This window comes from Coffea arabica, chromosome 1c (assembly GCF_036785885.1).
Source record: "Coffea arabica cultivar ET-39 chromosome 1c, Coffea Arabica ET-39 HiFi, whole genome shotgun sequence".
Lineage (NCBI taxonomy): Eukaryota > Viridiplantae > Streptophyta > Magnoliopsida > Gentianales > Rubiaceae > Coffea > Coffea arabica.
Window position 1 is genome coordinate 52,801,163 of NC_092310.1, and position 21,689 is coordinate 52,822,851.

Consider the following 21,689-nt stretch of genomic DNA (forward strand, 5'->3'; position numbering starts at 1 on the left):
AAGTAATGTTGAAAATGTGGTTTTGTCCTAGGTGGATTTCGTGGGTTATGGAGTGTGTCACTAGTATTACCTATTCTATAAATATTAATAGAGAGAAAAAGGATTCATTAGGCCAACAAGAGGGTTGAAACAAGAAGATCATTTATCTCCCTATTTATTTTTTATTTGCACTGAGGGATTTTCATCTTTGTTGAAGCAAGCAATTGTGCAGGGTAGACCGATAGGATTGAAGATTACACATGCGGCTCCTAGCATTTCTCGCTTATTTTTTGCAGATGACTCTTTGATTTTCTGCAAAGAAAATGCTGAGGAGGCTAGGAAACTAAGGAGAATTCTAAAGGTGTACAAATGAGCTTCTGGACAACTGATCAATGCAAAGAAATCATCATTATTTTTCAGCAGAAATGTGGAAGATAGACAAAAAAAAAAAAAAAAGGGTGATGAAGGAGCTAAAGGGGATAAGGCAGGTCCAGCAAAGCAAGTATCTAGGACTACCGCTAGTTATTGGAAGATCCAAAAAATAGACTTTTGAGTTTGTTAGGCAAAAAACAATAGAAAAGCTAAAGGGTTGGAAAAAGAAATTGTTAAGCCAGTGAGGGAAGGCAGTGCTGCTTAAATCAGTCATAATGGCCTTGCCCACATACGTTATGTCCTATTGCCTATTGCCAAAAAACCTGTGTAAGAAAATTTGTTCAAAGATGAATAGAAAGTACATTGGTTGAACTGGAGAAGGATGACAGAAGTAAAGGCAGAAGGGAGTCCGGGTTTTAGAGAGCTATATGAGTTTAATTTGGCATTGTTGGCTAAACAGCTTTAGAGAATACTAACCAGGCCAAATTTGCTGATGAGTAAAGTAAGGAAAGCTAGATACTTTAAAAGGAACCTTTTAAAGAAAGCTTTAAAGAAAGCTAGATCCTTTTAAAGAAAGCTTTAAAAGGAACCTCAATATGGAAGATGAAGAGCAACGGTACTGATTCATGGTGTTGGAAAAGCTTACTGAGGGCAAGAGAATTACTAAAGGTAAGGATGAGGAAACGGGTGGAAGATGCAGAATCTATAAACATATGGGAGAATAGGTGGCTGCCAGATATTGAGAATGGGAAAGTGAAATCTAAAAGAAGTGAGGAGTATGACGTTCAAAGAGTATGTGAACTTATAAAAGAAGGGAAGTGGGATAAAGAGTTAATTGCACCAGTTTTTGAGGAGAAGGAAGGGAGGGAAATATTGAGAATACCATTAAGTGTGCATCATATGAATGATAGAATATACTGGGGCAAGTCGAGCAGTAGAGAATATACAGTCAAATCAGGATATAGACCAGCAAAAAATGGCAAAAAGAAGGAGGATTATGTGAGAACATGTGCAGAATCTAGCTGCAGAAGGAAGTGCTTATCACAAAGCTAGAACTTTCTGAAAGTAAAGCATAAATTGAAGCATTTCATCTGGAAATATTTGCAAGGCATTTTACCAGTGAATGCAGTCATAAGGGAAAGATGTTCAAAATGAGATCATATATGCAAGTGCTTTGATGAATATCCAGAGACCATTGAACACTTGTTGTTCTTTTGTAACAATGCCAAATCAATTTGGAAAGTAGCTCCATTAAGTTGGAAGGGATTAGAGATTTACAGGAGCAAATTTTAGCATTGGTGAGAAGAGCTGAAAGATGCTGTGACTAAGGAGAATGGACAGGAACGTATTGCTTGACAATGAACGTACTATGGCGAATCTAAAAATCAGGAAATGAGAGGCATTTTGATGCTAAAGGAAGGGATCCGATGGTAGCAGTCAATTAAGCTCTATTAGAGTGGAAGGAGTATCAAGAAACTCAGGAAGCACATGGGGAATCAAACAGATATAGGAGTGGAAAAGAGGAGTTGAGTGGTTGGAAGAAACCAGTGGGTTAAGATGAATTCAGATACAGCCTCAAACCAAAAAGCAGACAGAGCAGGATGGGGAATGATTGCGAGGAACTGGCAAGGGGAGATTATGGGAGTTTGGGCAGTGCCAAACACAAGCTACCCAAAAAGCTGGAGGAAGCAATGGCTTTAAGAACTGCCATGCTAGTGGCAAAACATCAGGGTTGAAGAACAATGGAATTTGAAACAGATTGCAAGCACGTAATTGATGGGATAAATAGAGAGAAAGAGGATGTAGCAATTGCAATAGTGGTTTCAGACATTAAAAAACACTAAAGTCCAGTTTTGATGAATGTTGTTTCTCCTTCACTAGAAGGATTAACAATTCTGTTAGTCATTGCATAGCAAAATTTGCTATAAATTTTAAAGAAACTGCTGAATGGAAGTGTGACTTCCTAGCCTGGCTGCTTGAGTTGGTTCAAGCAGATTGGAAGGGCAGTTGCCCACAGAGATGTAATCTGGTTTAGTTTATTAATGAATCATTGCTGTTTAAGGAGAAAAAAATTAGTAATGCTGCCGAATTGTAACATGTTTATCTTAATTCCACCACTGCGAGTTATTTATAAATCTTTCATGAAGCGACTGACATAAACCAGTTCTATAAAAGAGTTTCTCTCAGTATTTATATGTAGCAGTAGCTGCATCAAATTTGTTGAATAAGAAATCATGATGCTCTAAATGCGAGTTAATTCTGTTACATTCAAAGAAGACTTTGGATCACATTGATAAGCATAAACACGGTAAAGAAGAATGAATTAAAGTCACAAACTCAAGGGCACCATAAACATTGATTACGGGTACTACTAATGAATGCAAGTCAGCTTGTGGTAAATTGTTGGGGGAGCGTAGGCTTGTTCTTGTTCATATACGCTTTGAGGACAAAAAACAGAAGACACTGAACCAATCCTTGTTGATGTCTACGAATTTGAGACCATTGGTGAACCTTACCAACCAATAACCATCGATTCTTCTGACTTCTGAGCAATTCGGACTTGGACTAAGTAGATGGTCCACAGGACACTGCCTAAAAATTGTAGGTGGGGGACATTAGGCTACAAAATAAGAAGCAGGCTTGTCAAAAGCCCCTCATTCAGTTGGACCTTGGAATTGTGTAAATGATCACCAGTCATTTCTAGTAATTCTCCTGTGTTGTTTGTCTGAAAAAAGAGGCTGCGAGTCAGAGCTTTGAAGTCCGGCTGTTGAATTCAGAGACGTAGCAAAGTAGGTAAAATATATTATAAATACGTAGCAAAGTTGGTGGTAGAATATATTCATCAGCTTTTTTTTTCTAAATAGTACTTTACTTGTATTACAAATACGTTTCTCGATCAATTTTTTTATTTTTTTAAACACATTTTTATTTCATATATATCATCGCATCACAAAAAGTATTACAATATTTATTCCAGGCTACGTCACTAGATTACTACTTATCTGTCAAATATCTAATGAAATTCATAGATAGGTGTATTGTTTGGCCTGTGACCATGCGATCCAAACGCACTCACATTTTAATATAACATCTTCTGATCTAAGAGCAATGATAGTTTCAGTTTGCAAGTTTTTTTAACAATCTAAATTTAAAATTGTCTTATTTTATAAAATGGCATTTGGGTCATTTCTTGCTAGTTTGCAGGGTCTCCTTTGCATCGTTGAACATCAGAACTTGTGGTTCCATATATGATAAATAGATGCTGGAAATGTACTTATCTATCTATATAAACGATTCCGGTTATAATCTTTCAAATTTCAAGACTAATCAAATTTCAAAGGTTGAAATGTCAAACTCGTGTGTAGTATTCAGAAAGTTGAAAAATGGGTTAGGCTAATCGGCTTTGAATATCCAAGAAATCAATTGGGCCATGGGACGTACACCACTGGCTAAGCCCCGCTGTCATATTTGCATTTGTGGCTGATGGGCTCTGGGCCAACAAGTTTAGCCCGGATATCTAATTATCTATTCTTTGTTGGGTAGTGGTTCCGCTTCTTAATTTTTATTTATTTGTTATATGACTGCAAATAGTTCACAATTTATGGGATCAATAAGATTAACTCCACATATTGTAAGGACGAAGACTAGCATCCTGTAGGAATAAACTTTGTGTTATTTTTGTTTGCATGTTGCTGTAATATTGTATTTAAAAAATTTATTTTTGAAAAAATTGTCAATCCAAACGGATTCAAAGTTGGGTCACGTGGTTCCACTTCTTTATTTTTATTTATTTTTTTATATGATTACAAATAGTTCACAATTTTTGGGATCAATAAGATTAACTCCACATATTGTAAGGACGAAGACTAGCATCTAATAGGAATAAACTTGTATTTTAGTGGGACTCTATTCTAAAATCTCAAATGTTTGAGGCCTCAACTTTGACACTTAGTAAAAGCCTAATCCTGATACGAACCCTGCCAACCTTGTAACGAAATCGTAAAAAACAAGCCCACAGATCTAGAATATGGTATCAAAGTTTGAATTAGCAAATTCTAAACGATCAAAGATAACTCAAAACCATGTTAGAAGGGTAGAATGACGTCACAATCTAGTGTATTTCTAAATTGATAAGTCAATTGAAATTCAAGAATTCTTTTAAGTATTCAACTTTGGAGACTCACGCAACACAAAGTGTTTGCTGAAATTTCTTAATTTATCTTGACAGCCTTACAAACATATAACTGAGGCATTTTATAGCCTTTTACATAACCCAACTTCTAATCAAATAAAAAAACCTAAATCGGCTACAACTAGAAAACCTAACACTACTAATTTAGCTCCAACATTAGTCCACATGACATTTTAGCTGTGTAACACATCAAGCTAACAAACGCAAATTAACCTCAACTAACACTAAATAGGAAAAGTAAGATTATTTAGGAAAAGTGTATAAATGCAACGAATGATAATACTTGTTAATACGTATATGTACATGAAAGAAATAGGTTATGTGAAATTTAGATATGTTAATAAGTAACTAATGGACTTCGTTAGGAAAACCCAATAACTATTTAGAGGCTAACATAACAAATTTGAAGTGGAGATCAAATTCAAATGGAAACCGTAAAGCACCACGCAGCCAAGAAGAAACGTCAAAGAGATCAAGACTTTGCCCCTTTTTATTTTTTTTGTGGGAGCAATTGTCAAGTAACACTAACTAACATAACAAAACATCCCTAACCAAGCAAGAATTATTTGTTTACCAATAGCATATGGATGATTGATGATAAAATAATTTTTTGTGGGGCTTATTGAGAAAATAATGAAAAACACTCAATTCAACTGATGTAGTCCGTCTTTCTCCCAGACTGAAGGATTAGGCTTATTTATTCAATTAAATGCAACCTCAGTAAATTCTTTAAAAGTCCTGTTTAGAAATTAATGAATACTTTTTTAATCTACACTTTTTTTTTTTGTCAGCAACGATACATATGTATAATCTACTCTATCCTAATTTAGGGAGAGGGGAGCCTAAGGAGGCTGTTGTAGGGGCTAGTGGGTATACAGATTCAACTAGACCAAGGAGATATTATGGCACAATCCTTAGATTTTTTTCGCTGCTACTGGTGGCCACTGAGCCATTGGCCCAGTGGTTACTTCTTTAATCTACACGGCCTAATCAAAGTCCTTCAATTCGTCAAAAGGCCAGTGGAGTGTGCTTGAGGATGGGTCCCTATTTGGAGCGTCTGCAACCAACCTGCAGGAAACCTGTTCCCGCCCATTCCTTCATTCGAAACTTCGGAGACTTTTTCCCTGCTACTACCATTAAATAGTAGTAGTTAATACCAGTTTTCTGCTTTAATTTGAAAGCGGAAAAGACGCATATTCATACTCGGCTTAACTTACTTCCCTCTGTAGATTATCTGCCATGGATCTTCATCCTCGCACCCCATTTCCAGGTATCACTCGTTCGTCATTGTTCCTTTTACTCTAATATTTTAGATGCATGGCTTTTCCTTATGAGTCCTAGTTTTTTCCATCACCTGAGTTAATTACAGGAAAAACCCGGGTTCTGAAATCAAGAACTGATGGAAAAGCTTCTGAAGCACCAAAAGTGAATGTTAAGGAATCCCATGTTAACAGGTAAAGAACTTAAGCACAAGAATTTTTATTAATGAAGTTTAAATCTCTTGACCCGTCTCTTTCAGGGAAAGAAGGGTTTTCGGAACAGTAAGAAACCAGAATGCACCGACAAAGCCAGTGACGAACGAAAAGCCTACCAAAAAGCCCTTTTCTGTGGTTCCTCAAAAACCGGCAAAAATGCCAATCAATGCCACTGCTGTTGAAGAAACCGCTGCAACTCCGAAGAAACCGTCTGAGAATAATAACGTTGTTGCAAGGAGCAAGAAGAAGACCGTGAACTTTTGCGACAAGGTTGAGGAAAATAAGGATAAGATATTGCAGGAGGGTGATGTTTTAGCAGGAGTTCAAACTCCTCTAAGATCGCCCTTTTTGGTTAAGCCTAATGTTGTGGGCACGCCTTACCACAGTGCTGAGAGATGCAGCAAATGCAGATTCGACAAGCTTGAGACATCCTCGTATTGGCTCGGTCAAATCAGATTAGCTGAGTCCGTTGGGAAGCATTTTGTTTCTGCTGCTTTCTTTCGATTGGCTGCTGAATGCAAAGCAGAGGTATTATTTCCTCTACACTCTTTATTCTTTTTTTTTTTTTTTTGACCTTTCATCAATTGCTGCTACAAAGATTTTGGTCTGTTGTCTAAATTCTCAAAAGTAATACTAAACAAGAAGAGGGAAAATGATAATTGAAAATTGAATTGCAATTATCTCCGAGATTGTGTGCAGTGGAATGAAAGAGTACTGAAGTGGCTGTTTTTAAATTATTTGTCCTTAGCCATTTCGAAACACTAAAGTTGAGCTGAAGAAATATTTGGGGCGACACGAGTACTTGTGTGGAGAAAAAGAGTGGAAAGATTTGTGTATTAGCTATGGATTAATGAAGGAGGAAGAGGCAATTGAAGGCCACAATAACAAGGAGGAAGAGGCAATTGAAGACAGCGGTCACCCCGGAGACACTCGTGATGAACAAGAGAAGCAAATCACGGAACCAGTCGTCGCTGGAGAGCCTGGGAATGAATGAGAGGGAGTCTCACTTGTCTAATGAAATGCTTAGCATTTTGTTGTGAAGAGAAGTTTTTACATTTTAGACATTGATGAGAAATCTTGCAAGAAATCGGTGTGGTAGTTTTGGTTTTGATTTCATTCAGTGGGGCTTTAGCCCGTCTCCAGAAGGGTACTTCAAGAACTTTGTATTACATGTAGGAAGTGGATGTTTGGTAGGATCAGAATCGGATAGTGGATTTTGGATGATGCTATCTATCATGCTACGCAAGTACTACGATTTGATGACATTCTTGATTCATTCATTAAAGCGCATTTAGTTTTCTCTCCTCTTACTGGAGCGCCTTCTATTCCTCCAGCAACACTCAAAATCCATGCCAGAAAAGATAGAAAAACAGAGCGGCATCCGGGGGATTGATTGAACTTGGATGAGATAATATGGTGAGAAAAAAGGGGCATTCCGAGAATTGAACTCGGGACCTCTCGCACCCTAAGCGAGAATCATACCACTAGACCAAATGCCCTTATGTGGTGATGCAAGTTTTACAATTCGGACTATAAATAGAAAAAAACTCGATATGTCCATATAAATGCAGAATTAACTTACCTTTCTCCTGTTTTCATGTTTAAAAGCCTGTGTCCATAGAATTTATGAAATATTTTGTTTATCTTTTGGAGTTTTGGTTAAAGTTTAACTTTTGCATCGGACAAGTAATTCTGTTAAAGTGTATGAGAATTTGATGTGCTTGTTTTGGAATGGTAATAATTGGTACCCAGTAAAAGTTCTTGATGCATAATTGCGTTTGTGATATCTGAGTGTCATTGTGAGATTGTTAGAGAGAGAGCAAAATACAATACTCTTCGACCCCAATAAAGAACTGCTATTATATCTATTATTTTTTCTCAAAACCAAAAAAAACATCAACCTCTTAGTACATAACATTGTTATATATATATATATATATATACACATATTCTACATTCCTAGGTTAGTAAGTGACTTCATATCATGTATGAAAATACAACAGAAACCAACAGATTTTGGAACCTGAACTATTGGAGAAGAAAATCAGTTTGCATGACAAAAGGATAGAGGGTGAAACAGAGTGCGGATAGATGAGCTCGTCTAAGAGAAAAACACGTTAACCAGTTGAAGAAATGTAGTAAATGAACAACTACGTACTATAGCTATTTAAAACCATTAGTGTTTAATATAACAGGGTATGCGTGATCCCTTGGAGCAATAATTTTCTGAAACATGTTAAACTTTCGGATGTACGCAACTGGCATATCCTATTGGCTCACAAATTTTGTCCAAACCAATTTCTGAAAATGAGGTTAAAAAATGATAGGCTTATCTATCCTCTTCATTATAGGTGGCAAATCAACCCATTTAATTAAATTTATCCATATCCGCCCACGAATAGATGGGTATGAGTATCTTAAATTTTTTCATATGGGTATAAATGAGTTACCCAATAATACCCATTTATTAAATGGGTATTATTGGGTAACCCATTTAGAATTGTCTTTCCCCAAGTCTCTTCTCTTCCCCCACCCATTTTTTTTTTCAAATTTTTCATTTTGTCGTGATGTTAACTACTTTAGTTTCATTATTATCATTATTTGTTGGTTTTATCTTATCATTTTATTTTCTCTTAGTTTGTTAACTTGTTCATTTTTTCAACATTACCAATTTATGATGATTTTTAACCTCTTTTCCTATCTTTCCAAAATGAAATTTTAAATTTATATATGAAAAAAATGTTAGGGGTTCAAAATTTTTGGATTAAGTTTTTATGTTAGCTTTTATATACTTAGTTCAAATTTTTTATATTCTTATTATTCAATTATTAAATAACATGTAATTTTGCGACATAAAGTACGGATAAGAAAAAAAATGATAATTAGGCTTATTGAACATTATAAGTAAATATTTAAAACTAATGATGGGTGCAAAAGGAGATATAAATTGATAACTTGGTTTGCAAAAATGAATTTAAATGAGTTTACAAAAGTTAAAATAAATGGGTTATAAATGGGTAATTGGGTTACCCAATTCATTTTTTGACTTACCCATTTATACACATCTAATTAAATGAATATAAATAGGTTGACTCACTTACACCTATTACCCATTTTACCCAACCCAAACCCGCCCAAGTCACCCATTTTGCCACCTCTACTCTTCATTTATGATTACGCATCCTAATTTAGACTAATCCAAGTAAAATGTAGGTGATAATAATATTTCTTAGAGGCCGCAAAGTTGATTGTGTGCGTTTCAATTTTCAAGTTACACAAATGGCAAAGTTGAGTGCATAATTTATACTAGTGTCCAGCTATCACTCTCTTCTAGTACTGAAATGAAAGGGAAAGGGAAAGGGAAAGGGAGCCCTGTTGATTTCCTGTCCCTGTAGTGGTTATGTTCCGTCAAGAAGTTAAGTTTCCATCAGCGATGAATGATAAATGCGGTGGCCCTAGGCTCCCGGAGGAAATTCTGAATATTCCAGCAGCCAAGATAGAAAGTCCCTTGCTTACTTTTCTTTCATTTCGATTCATTAACTGAGGCAGTCCATCTTGGTCGTATTTCGTCAGTATCGTTGAATGTTTCTGTCAAGACAGGGCCAAAAGAAAGAAGAGAACCCCCCTCTTACTATGTGGCTGTGTGTAATTCCTGAAAATGTCTCAAGTGATGCGGTACGTCTATATGGCTTTTGTCGACTGTATACCTTTTGGCATCTTCGTTGTTTGACACTATATTGTAACACCCGCGATAAATTACTTAGTTATTCAAAAAAATTTCTTAAAAAAAAAAAAAAAGAAGAAGCAAGAAAGAATTATATGAGTTTCAAATTATATACGTTTTCCATGTAGTGTAAAATGGAATCATTTTATGTAATTGCATGCTGTTATTGGCAGTACCTGCAAGATCAGTTCACCAAAAGAAAAAAAAGAAGAAGAAGAAGAATGTGTGTTAGTATTTTCATTGAACGTTGAATATTCAGAGCTCTCAGACTCTTATTTTGTCATCTCTGTAGATGCTCCAGCAGCTGATTGATGCAGTTTAAAAGAGGTCGAAAAAATTAATCTTGATAACGAACTATGAACAGACTTGTATCATCTTGATGGCGGCTCATTGGATGATAAAATTGGGTGTTCAACATGGTGGTTATACGCATTATCTTTGCTAATTATCCGTTTAGGAATTGTCCCCTCAATTTTATTAGTAGCAATTACGGACGACATCCTCAAGGGAGGTCTCTGAAATTATCCCATTCTTATGTTGAATTTTGGGGTCATTCCTATTTGGAAGGAAGGATAGCGTATGACCTTTTTTTTTTTTTTGGTAATATAAAATTTGGATGGATTCACTTCTGATCATCATCATGGATCAAAACATTTCTCCAAAATCATACATCGCATACAAGAGTTCTACGTTTAATAATGCATGGAGAAGCCGAGTCGGTAGTCACATATTGCAGCTCTGAGTCAACTGCGACCGTGCCAACAAACTGGGAACCTCCTCCCCTCGAGTCAAGTATGCTAGAGCTTCACAGGATTCTGCTGGGAGCAGGGACTTCACTGATTAATTTGAGACAATCAATAGAAACAACAAGCGGATATTTTATATTGGAAAAGGAGGATAGAAGTCTTATTTAGGATCTTTTATGGAAAAAAAAAGGACCTTTAGAATATCTTTTAGGACCTGCAAACTTGGATTGACTTGCAGAATAAAAATAACAGGTATTAGTCCTAAAATAAACCTCAGGTGAATCAACGTATCATATGATATAAACAATCTCTTCCTTCCCAACTTAAATATATATATATATATATATATATATATATATAATGCGGTTCTGGATTCTAATCCCTCTATTCCTCTCCATTTCTTAAATTCCACCCCTCTTCTGTTCAAAAATTTAAAAAAAAAAAGAGTCAAATCTTAAGCAAAAATTTCAACTATTTGGAAAGTTTGTTTCAACTATATTTGTATAACCTACTCTATTCTAATTTAGGGGGAGGGGAGCCTCACCCTAGATTTTTTTAGCTGCTGGTGAGGGTTCAATAGAGGGACTTAAGTCCCTCTCTGGTGGCCACTGAGCCAATGGCGAATTTGCATATCTCGTAGCCTTGTCAGTCAATGTCAAGCCAAACAACAGATCAAACCTTCACTAGTGAAGTCATTTAAGTGTAGCAGTTCTGCAACGACTGGCATTAATTTACATTGCAAGACTTGGTTCAAAAGTTTGAACATGTCTTCAGTCTTCTCTCCCTCCCTTTCCTTCTCTTTAATTGATTCTTTAAATATTCTTCTTGCACGTCAGTAACATCTAAAAAAAGCTTCCAAAATTCTGCACCGGATGTTTTCCATCCTCAAATTTCTTCGTCCATAGATATATGCTGATCCAACTTCAAATTCAGAAAACTCTTATCAAGCATCATGGGAGGAGGAGGAGGAGCCGCATCACACTCTTTACAAGAAACTCCCACTTGGGCTGTTGCAACCGTTTGCTTCATTTTCATCTTTCTTGGAATTTTGATCGAACATTTGATACATCTCGTTGGTCATGTTAGTATCTAAAACTAAAAGCTCGCGTATATATATTAACTCTTCATCATGATTTTATAACTTCAGATGTCGGATTAATGAAAAGTTTTTGTTTTTCTTGTGGTAATTAATGATGCAGTGGCTCCAGAAACATAGGAAACCTGCTTTATTTGAAGCGGTGGAGAAGCTAAAATCAGGTGCGTTTAGAGTTCGGACTTCCTTCCTGCTAACAGTTCAGTAATGGAAGTATAATTTAAGTTCACTAGAATTGCTTAAAAATCATACGGCTTTAATTCATTTTCTCTTTTAAATGAGCAAATGGCCTTTTTTTTGGTGCAGTTTTGATGCTCCTGGGATTCATGTCGCTAATACTAACAGTGACCCAAAGGCCCATATCCAAAATTTGTGTACCACATAGAGTGGCATATTCTATGCTTCCATGCCGCAAAATTTACGCCACCAAGACAACCAAAGTATACGAGAATGTCTGGAGCAAATCCCAAAATTTTCTGCCGCCAGTCGAATTTGAAGATGGATTTCATCACGAAAGAATATTGGCCGCTGCTGCTTCTGCCACCTCCAATTCTTCCGATCACTGTGGCTCTAAGGTAGTATATTCTTTGCTCATTTACCCAACGTTTTTCTGCAACTAGCTTATAAACAGCTAACAGATCAACCCTTTTTTTTCTTTTGTAAGCTCCTAGCTAACAAATTTCTAACTTACTTTGCAACTTTTTGTACTGACAACTGGTTTGCTGTTGTTGCAGGGAATGACTTCTTTTATATCGCCAGATGGTATGAATCAGCTCAACATATTCATTTTTGTACTAGCAGTAATGCAGATTGTGTACAGTGTTCTAACAATGGCTTTGGGAAGAGCCAAGGTAAGCTCCAGCACCTTCAATTTTGTCACAACCCTAATTCAGAGTGCTGTTTAACAAGGACAATCTAAGCAGACTTAATTTATTAAGGACCCCAGAAAATAAAAAGTAAGTTACTGCAGCCGCCGCACACATAAATAAAGCGGCCTTGGTTCAAAGTAGTACTATAATACGTTACCTATAATTAAGCTTACTTTGAACAGTTTTTTTTTTTTGTCCCTTGGGTTGAGATTTTCTTCCCTCTAGAATCTGTTGACTTATTAAGCAGTGCTATTTAGTGTCAGACAGCCTCATACATATAGGTGCAGTCTTTGTTGTCTTTCCGGTGAATAATTCCACCATGATCCATTTGTTGTTGTAACGAACCTAGATTGAACACAAACTAGAGCGAAACAGATACTCTGAGCCAAAAATTGAAAGAGAAGACAATAACAGTGTTTGGATTACACGTTATTTTCACTTTATTTACACACTAACTTGCTTATTATTAGACTATTCCCATGCATAGGAGGGTTATTTTGTGAAGCGCATTATCTTACTATTAGCAGTAATTGGATTCTGAGATGATGATTATAACCTTTGTTGTCGGCTAGCAATTCTACTTTGGTTTCGACGGTTGGTCACCAATTTCATTCATAATAGTTGCTAGATGTTAAACTTAAAACTGAACTATCGATCGGGTACCTTATTTTCCTAAGACTTTTCTGGTCGCTCTTTAATTCTCCTACCACAAACGGTGTTGATCTTATCTAGTCAGAATCAAGAAGACATTTGTTGGAGGTATTAAAAATATTTCAAAAAATCACACACACACACACACACATATGTACTGCTATTTCTTCCTGCATTTATTTACATTTGTGTTTATTATCCCATGATTTGTTGGCAGATGAGGCGTTGGAAAAATTGGGAGAAAGAGACCCAAACCGTGGAATACATGGCTGCTAATGGTACTACATTTTTCTAGTTTTTTCACTGGTCTGCCCCATTAACCTTTATAAACTCAACCGACATAACACGATAAATAATTGATGAAATAAGTTATTAATTGTTTAATGACTTAATCATAGCTAACGTAGTGGATCCAATGTTTCCACTTGTCTTCAAGAAATTAGTGAACTAATCAGTGAATCCATTATTCAACAGATCCTGAGAGGTTCAGGTTTGCAAGGCAAACAACCTTTGGACGAAGGCACATGAGCGCTTGCACAGAAACACCTACTCTGTTGTGGATTGTGGGTGAAAATGATTAGCAATCTAAATTCATCTTTGACAATTACTACTGCTAAACATTTGCTGATGGGTGACAGTACTGTTTTGGATTGCCTACAGAAATGCTTTTTCAGGCAATTCTTCCATTCAGTAGCCAAAGTTGACTACCTCACCCTCCGCCATGGCTTCATTTCGGTGTGTAATATTTCAGATTCTTTGAAGATTAACTCTTTTCTGTATGTTTTCTACATCAGATGAGGACCCTTTTTGCCCTTTTAACTTCTAACGTTTTAATCAAATAGTTAAAGAATTAAGTTGAACATTTCTTCAAGGGTTTAAAGAAAAAAAAAAAAAAAAAAAAGAATAGTCCCACAAATGTCTTTGGAGCGACATCTCCAAAAAGAAGGTCTGTGGGACAAATTGTCATTTTCAATCTCTCGTTGACTTGTTCTTTTGGTATCAAAACTTTCGTTCACTCGAGTGTACCTTACCTTATCTCTGATAATCTGGCCGCAGGCTCATTTGTCCACAAACAAGTCCTTCAATTTTTGCAAGTATATACAGCGATCTTTGGAAGACGATTTCAAAGTGGTTGTTGGAATAAGGTATTGATTGCAACTAAACTACTATAAATCTTCTCTTCTTCGGTCAAAATTTTACAGTTACTAGCAACCTATGTGTGCCTTGTGGACGAGTGGTATAACTTAAACTTGTCCACCTCCTTAGAGTTGACTTAACATGCATGTTGACTAGCAATCTAACCTGCCTTTACCTTAAACAGGAAAACAAAATAACATTATTGACTAGAAGTAGTATTTTCCAGAAGTAACCACCAGAATAATGCTGCTGAGATCTTAATTTGTTGACTAACTAACATCCCTTTACCTCTAAAACGAAAAGGAGTCGGAATATGAAACCGTCAAATATTTTTTCTGCTTTTTTAATATATATATATATGTGTGTGTGTGTGTGTGTGTATACGCATATGATGTTGGGTTTGATGTTGTCTTTCTTTCTTTTTTCTATTTATTCTTTTTGTTTTTTAAACCGCAAAAAAAAAAAGCCTTTGTGTAGTTGTCTTTATAATAGAATTCATTCTAAGAGTTTATTTTGTTGTTTAATTTGCAGCCCATTCATGTGGTTCGTGGTTGTTATCTTCTTGCTTGTTGATGTGCACGGTAAGTCGTTCATATTCTTGGTCCAGACGACATATGGAACTGTCAACTTCAACTAAAACCTTTTGCAGTCAAGTGTTGTACTTCCCCAAGATGCACAAGCTTTTAGTTCATAGCTCTAAAGAAAAATTAATTGCCTCTAGTTAAATTCCATAATCCCTGATTTGGCTTCAATTGAATCAGGTTGGAATGTGTTCCTCTGGGTATCATTTCTCCCACTGTTTGTAAGTACTAAAATTCCAACTATTTGAGCTAATATTTTCTGTAACATGCGAATTCTTTTTTAAGTAGTACTTCAGATTTTGGGTTATCTCAAGTTTCTATCTTTTTACATGTTGAACGCTTGGTTTGATTAAAAAAAAAATTTTTTTTTTTTTTGGTGAAACTTGCCCATAATTTTTCTTTTACCTTACAAAAAATTTTCTGTAGACTGTCCTAGTAATTGGAACTAAGCTGGAAGTGATCGTGGCCAGAATGGCTCTTCGGCTTCAAGATCAGAACAGTATAATAAGAGGAACCCCGGTGGTGCAACCGAATGATAGCCTTTTCTGGTTGAATGAGCCGAAGTTTGTCTTGACTCTTCTTCATTTCACTCTTTTCATGGTAAGTCCTCCTCCTTGCTCGCAAACATTCAATTCTTAATCAATAGGGGAAGAAGAAAAACTCGGTGATTTTCTTTAAGTAACTAAAAAATTTTTTTCTCATTGCAGAATGCATTTGAATTCGCATTCTTCATATGGGTTACGGTATTTATGAATTCCTGTTTCATTTTCTCTTCATATCTTGTAAAATCATTCCCATAGTTATGTTGTTGATTTCTTTTCTTTTTGAAATTTTGTTCAGTTACAATTCGGCATAAAATCTTGCTATCATGAACGAGTTGAAATCATCGTTATCAGAGTTGTATTAGCGTAAGTAATTGTGGTGCTAGATTTTAGACATAACTGTCCATAGTTTTCTTGCACTGATAATGTATATAAGATTAATATCGCATGAGCGTACAGTCTTCGGACTGAAAAATCACATCCACTGTGGTTCTTTTCCAGGGTGATGGTTCAAGTTCTCTGCAGTTACATTACCCTTCCCCTTTATGCTCTTGTAACCCAGGTTTGTCGACCATTCCTCACCTGGATCTTGATTTCGACTCCTAGACTCATCGTTCAAATCTCTTTTTTTTTTTTTTTTATTAATATTCGTACATTAAACCTAAAAGTATGAAATTCTTTCAGATGGGCTCACGGTTTAAAAGCACAGTGCTAGACGAACAAACGGTTCACGCCCTAAAGAAATGGCATGCAGATGTGAAGAAGAAGAGAAAGAATCAAGCAGATACAAGAGACCCTAACCACTACAACGATTATTCTTCAACCACAAGAAGCATAAGCACAAGCAGTACACCTGATGTATCCTCTCATCGAAGAATGCCAACCCTGGCAGAGTTTGCTTCTGGTACAGGGGCTGATGAAATCGTGGAAGAGCAGCCCCATTGCCAACAACAAGAAATTGTTCATCAAAACAAAGAGGACAGGATACTTGAGGTCTCAGAAGTTTCACCTAGTGATAATGGTGATGTACAAATACAAATGCCAGAGCTGATTAATGCTATTCCGCAATGAAAGATTTGATTGTTGATCAAATACATAAAGTTTTATTTTTTATTTTTATTTTTTTTGGTACGCTATGCAGCTAATACTGCATCAAAAATCATGTACCAAATTGCGATCCGGATTCACTAGCAATTTGGCTCACAGCACTTCTAAAATGGTGAATGGAATGGATTATAATCTTATTTAGATTATATTTAATATGAAACTAAGAGGCTCCACAATTTTTAATTGGAAAAAAAGTTAATTACCAGACTTGCCAAATAATTGACCCTGACTGTGATAAAATTTCTCATAGTCAGAAATTACAGTGATTCAACATCTTTTTCTAGTCTAGAATACCAGTTCTTTGTTCCCTCAAAAGAAATTGTAAGCCTTACAGAGTAGAATTAAGACAAATGAGGGTTTGAGAGTAGAATCAAAACACACTCGTCTCGCTGATGTCCCTACTAATTCGGCTGAGTCTTCTCAAAGACGAGAAAAAAATTTTTTAATTCAGATAAGCGTGGGATTATATTCACCGAAAAGCCCAAAAGCAACAAGTCCAAGATTTTAACACTACCTTTTTTTTCTTAATTTGTGATGAGGGCCTTCGCAGGATCCGGCCCAATATCTAGAAAACCATATGTTTCCCAACGGCGAGGTGCTTCCAGTTTAAAACAAACAACCATTCCACAAAATAGGGCTGCAACCCTCCTGTTTGGGGACATAAGCTAATAATCCCTATTTCGGATTTATTTCTTGATGCGGATCATTTTTGGTTGGCAATAATACAGCTCCTTAGAAGGCCGACTTTGGCGGAATCCATTGGCATGAGACAAGGATACAGTTAGGCAGTACGGGCCACACACGAAAAATTAAAAGTTTGATCGGATTTGAGGCCCGTCGGCTCTTAGACAACACGAACAACAGCATCTACGGAATCAAAACAGATGCGACAAAACACAGCTAAATGCTTTGACCCACCTCAGAAAATCAGCCAGGACATTTCGACCCATCATGCACTTCATTGCAATCATTAAATTCCAAATTTAGTGAGGACAGTAGATATTTTTCTGTCCTTGATGTAACAAGTTTTTGTAACAAGACATAATAATGGAGGGCTAGACTTCTTTCTCTGCTCTTTGATGGGCATAATACATGTTACTTTTATCTATCAACTGGTCTCTCTCAAAACTACGTGCCACCAAACGCCCTTTTAGTGTAACTACTACAAATTTTGCTCCAATTTTGGTTGGTTTGCTACAGCGAGAGTTATTAAATAGAGCCTCTCTGAGAAGAAAATACATCGTAACACTTTTTAAAAAATGTGATGAATGTGAAGTAAAAAGACTGATTAAAAAATGTAACAAGATTTCTCAAACTCTCGTACAAGTCCAGTTGAGTTTCCCTCGCCTATAGTATAGTGTAGATTGTTGTGTTACTGCACTTGTTTGGTTTGAAAGTTCATCTTCCATACAAGTCTAATTGGGCTTCCTCTTCCCTGCATTGTGGTCTGGAGGTTCACCTCTCAACCCCGGTATGAGTCTGGTTAGATTCCCCTTTCTTTATCGTAGAATATTGTTGTTGCATAGGAGTAGTGTAAATTGCTGCAATAGCTGAAAAACAAAAGAAAGAAAAAAAGCAAATGTACTACTGCAGAATCAAGCTACCAAAGTACAAAAAGTCGGGCTCCTCACTTTCCTTTGTTCTTCTTCTTCACCAGAACGACAAAATTAGACTGTAACGCGGAGAATCAAGTATTGCTTTATAAGCTCTGATCACAGCTTATCTTCTGCGTTGAACGAAAGACAAAATCATCTGTTCTCGGATTCTGCTTCTCTCTTTGCGAAGTTCCAAGGCCAAAATGAGCTTAATGGAAAAGACACATTCATTGTCCAATTATGATTCGACCAAGGAAAGAAAAATAGGAAATCTTGTCCAATTATGGTTCGCTAACCAACATTGCACGTACGTGTTCAGCTACGAAGAGACAGAACTCAAAACCGAAAACTTCTTGGATTCTGTTTCTGTATTTACAAATTCCAGAATTACGATTGTGATTACTATATACATACGAGGTCAAGAAACCAGGTACTCCATGAGTGACATGTATGGCATGGGGGTGCATCCTTAAAATGAATGAAAGGATATATATATTTTTTTTCTGCAACTATCATAAATTTGGCTCAAAGGGGACAGCAAAAATGAGGGTTAGTTTGTCTTCTGTTCAATATCTTTATTGTATATCAAGAAATCCAATCAGTCTGAGGAGATAGTGCAACCACCATTTTATATTAGCCGAAAGTTCCCGAAACGTATGTTTTTCATGAATTTCATGACTTATTTTCAAGCAGAGGTCAAACACATTAATCTCTTGTAGGGCTAAGAGCTGCCATAAAAGGGAGCAAGAAAAGCCTTGTCAAAAAACCATGATGGAGAAAGGTTTTCTCGCAAATGCTGTCATCCAAACCTTATCCCACACTGGAGTTTTTGGTTGTTTTGTTAGTGCTTAGTAATCTAAATGGCCCCATTAATCCAACCCCTCCCTTGAACCAACATCCTGCCCCGCCTCATATTCGAGATTCTTGCTGTCCTTGCATTTCATGATCCACAATCAACAACAATCATGCAGTCAAATTTATGTGGTTTGTCGTTAATGAGGAGGGTTTAGTCCATTGGCACGGATTTTATTTATTTCAACGCAGCTTTTTACTTTTTGTTTTAATTTTATTTTAGATAGTACAAAATTTTTTTTTTTCACCTTCAATTGGCTATCATATCTTCTTTTTTTTTTTTTTCTGCAACGGTAAATTATGTATTGATTGGCAAAATATACACTTATATGAGCAAATGCTCAACTAGTTCTATACAAATGTGTTAGACACACTGAGGATTGATCCATTCCTCATCTTGAGATATGCCTAAAGCATAATCACTAATCCATTCACATCTAGAATCTAGATTTCTATCTAAACAAAAGGAGCATTTCTGGAATAAAGCTCTGAGGCTATTAATATCATCAGTCAAAGTTGCCATTCTGATATCCAGTCTGTAATTTTTGGTTCACAAACGAATCTTGATTGTGGTCCTTCCACAGTCAAAATTCACTCAGAGATTGAGAAATGCTCCAGAAATTCACGTCCCGAATCCTGATTGGAACTTCCCATGTTACGCTGCACAGTAGCATGCAACACTTTTTGTCATTTCCTTTCGCAATTGAGTGAAAAAAAGGGAGAAGAAGAGGACGAAGACGACTTTTCTTTTGAGTGCTTAGGACCCTATTTGCACCGCGAAATTATGAGGATACGTTTTGTCTCCCTCAGATGGACCTACCGGTTTGCTAGACCTTTAATTGAAAGTTGCGGAAACTAAATTATATTACGCAACAATCTCGGCGGGATATTTTTGCAATTTTTGTGACTATTTCAAATTTGTAATTTGGCCCCTAAACAATTACCAATTAGCATTTTGTGGTCTAAATTATCAATTTTAGCAATTGAGTACCAATTTATAGCGCGTGACCTAAATTGTTGAAAATTAATGAATTCTGATAACTATGTCGAAGCCAAAAGGCTTTAATTTAGTAGCCCTTCCCTTTATACATAATAATTAAAATTATGTTCTAATGAATGCAAACTGAGCTCGTGCAATGGTTTTTTTTTTTTTTTTTTTATTGAAAGTTTGATCAGAATGAAATTCATTCATTAATTTTGAATTGATTTCAACGGTATGTATGTCGTGAACTGACAGTACAAGATAACAAAATGATATACTCCACTAGTTGATATTTATGACGTAAAGTGAAAATCAACGATCTTCGAAGGGCGTAAGTGCAATTAACTTTTTTTTGTTATGCCAACAAATATAAGCCTAAAGAGACAGAGAGAGAGGAACACCATCTTCCTTCCGAAATATGTGTATATTAAACCAAACTGGATTTCTAACAAATGTTAAAAATCACCTTTTTAACCTAAGTTAGGAAAGCGCATCTTTTGAATATCCAAAAAGGAAATATGTTCGTAATATATGTGTCACGAATTAAACATATATATATATATATATATATTTTTTTTTTTATTTTATTTTTTTTGGGACAAGCTGTGTGGGACTACCGACTAGGTCTTTTACTTTCAAGACGTCCGCCCCACTTGAACATGAGTTAGAAAGATAATCCAAAAGTAATTAATCAAGCAGCAGAGCAGAGTATTACTACTGTTTGTTCATTGAAATGAACAGTAATAGTACATGATAAAACTCAGTGGTGAGCTGAGATGGAGCTGTCGATATTATGGCAAAGCTCCAAATAGTCGTCGGGACGGTCATTGTTAGAAGCATTGGGTGTTGGGAGACAGACAAAGACAGATGACAAAGGGTACGATGAACGCGGGCGATAAACAGACATGAGAAGACAAGGCCCACCAGCCACCTTTCCCTTTGATTAAAGCAAAACATATATAATTAAGACCTCGTAACAGCAACAGTGAATCTTCAGGCTGTGTTGTTTGCAAGTGAAAGTGTCTTGTGATTGTCCAACAACAGTGAACGGTTGCTGCAGCAAGAAAGTTGCCGGCACGACTCTTCTTGCGTCCTGCTTGAGGAGAAAGAGAAGGGGGGGCTGCTGCCTAATGGCTTGTTTTTCTTTCTTTTCTCTTTTCGGGTTTGATGATTAATTTAATTTTTTGTTGCCTTGGCTTTGTCTCTCCCCAGTCTCCGTCACCATACAGTTGACAGCATCTTTCTTGTATGCTTTCACGTATATCTCTAGTAGCTATAAAGACAGGTGATCCATGATGTTACATAACCAATTTTGTGACTTTTTAAAAAGTCGAATGCAAGCTTATGAAAAGCTGTTCAATTATCTTTGGCTTAGACAACTGATGATATGGCTTCGGAGACAACCCATGTTGGTGGTCTGAACTGGCCTTTACTGTTGGTTCTCTTCTAAATTTTCAGACACAGAGGAAGAAACGGGGAAAAAAAAAATTAAAATGTAGGCCTTATATACTGTAGTTTTCTTTGGGAAATTAGTGAATCAACATAAACTTTTTACTGCAAAATACTAATATTCAGCTATGGGTGATAAGCGCTTTTTATACATGTGACAATTAAAAAGTCAGGTAAAACATGATTTATTCTATTGATTGGATAACTTTATAGACTGCTCGCAGGCTTTATCTATGGAAAAGATTGAAAAGCACGATATGTGAAAATAATACGTATATATATATATAAATTCTTAAAATCAGGAAGGTGGACCATCATTCCAGTTGATTCACCGTACATACAA

The 21,689-nt window shown here is 36.2% G+C and overlaps 3 protein-coding genes and 1 non-coding gene across 5 annotated transcripts; 3 read left to right on the forward strand and 1 right to left on the reverse strand.

Moving 5' to 3' along the window:
• Positions 1 to 954: 954 nt before the first annotated feature.
• On the forward strand, positions 955 to 1,404 carry LOC140005963 (uncharacterized). Its single transcript, XM_072047355.1, has one exon. The coding sequence runs from the start codon at positions 955 to 957 to the stop codon at positions 1,402 to 1,404; it is 450 nt and encodes a 149-aa protein (XP_071903456.1).
• A 4,274-nt stretch (positions 1,405 to 5,678) lies between these two features.
• Positions 5,679 to 7,303, forward strand: LOC113727912 (uncharacterized). Its single transcript, XM_027252318.2, has 4 exons — positions 5,679 to 5,813; positions 5,913 to 5,997; positions 6,063 to 6,546; positions 6,767 to 7,303. Exons 1-4 carry the CDS (start codon positions 5,783 to 5,785, stop codon positions 7,010 to 7,012), a joined length of 846 nt encoding a protein of 281 aa, XP_027108119.1. The 5' UTR covers positions 5,679 to 5,782; the 3' UTR covers positions 7,013 to 7,303.
• A 142-nt stretch (positions 7,304 to 7,445) lies between these two features.
• TRNAP-AGG (transfer RNA proline (anticodon AGG)) lies at positions 7,446 to 7,517 on the reverse strand. The gene has a single exon. It is a non-coding gene; the product is annotated as a tRNA-Pro (tRNA).
• A 3,713-nt stretch (positions 7,518 to 11,230) lies between these two features.
• On the forward strand, positions 11,231 to 16,628 carry LOC113727919 (MLO-like protein 3). Of its 2 annotated transcripts, XM_027252330.2 has the most exons (15): positions 11,233 to 11,569; positions 11,688 to 11,745; positions 11,888 to 12,156; positions 12,316 to 12,432; positions 13,319 to 13,379; positions 13,576 to 13,664; positions 13,762 to 13,836; positions 14,158 to 14,246; positions 14,770 to 14,819; positions 15,000 to 15,040; positions 15,246 to 15,419; positions 15,527 to 15,562; positions 15,660 to 15,727; positions 15,863 to 15,923; positions 16,046 to 16,628. In XM_027252330.2, the coding sequence occupies exons 1-15, from the start codon at positions 11,441 to 11,443 to the stop codon at positions 16,430 to 16,432; spliced, it is 1,704 nt and encodes a 567-aa protein (XP_027108131.1). In that variant the 5' UTR covers positions 11,233 to 11,440; the 3' UTR covers positions 16,433 to 16,628. The 2 variants fall into 2 exon arrangements, with proteins under 2 accessions (XP_027108135.1, XP_027108131.1); XM_027252334.2 differs by lacking the exon at positions 15,527 to 15,562 and having other exon boundaries at positions 11,231 to 11,569.
• Positions 16,629 to 21,689: the final 5,061 nt, after the last annotated feature.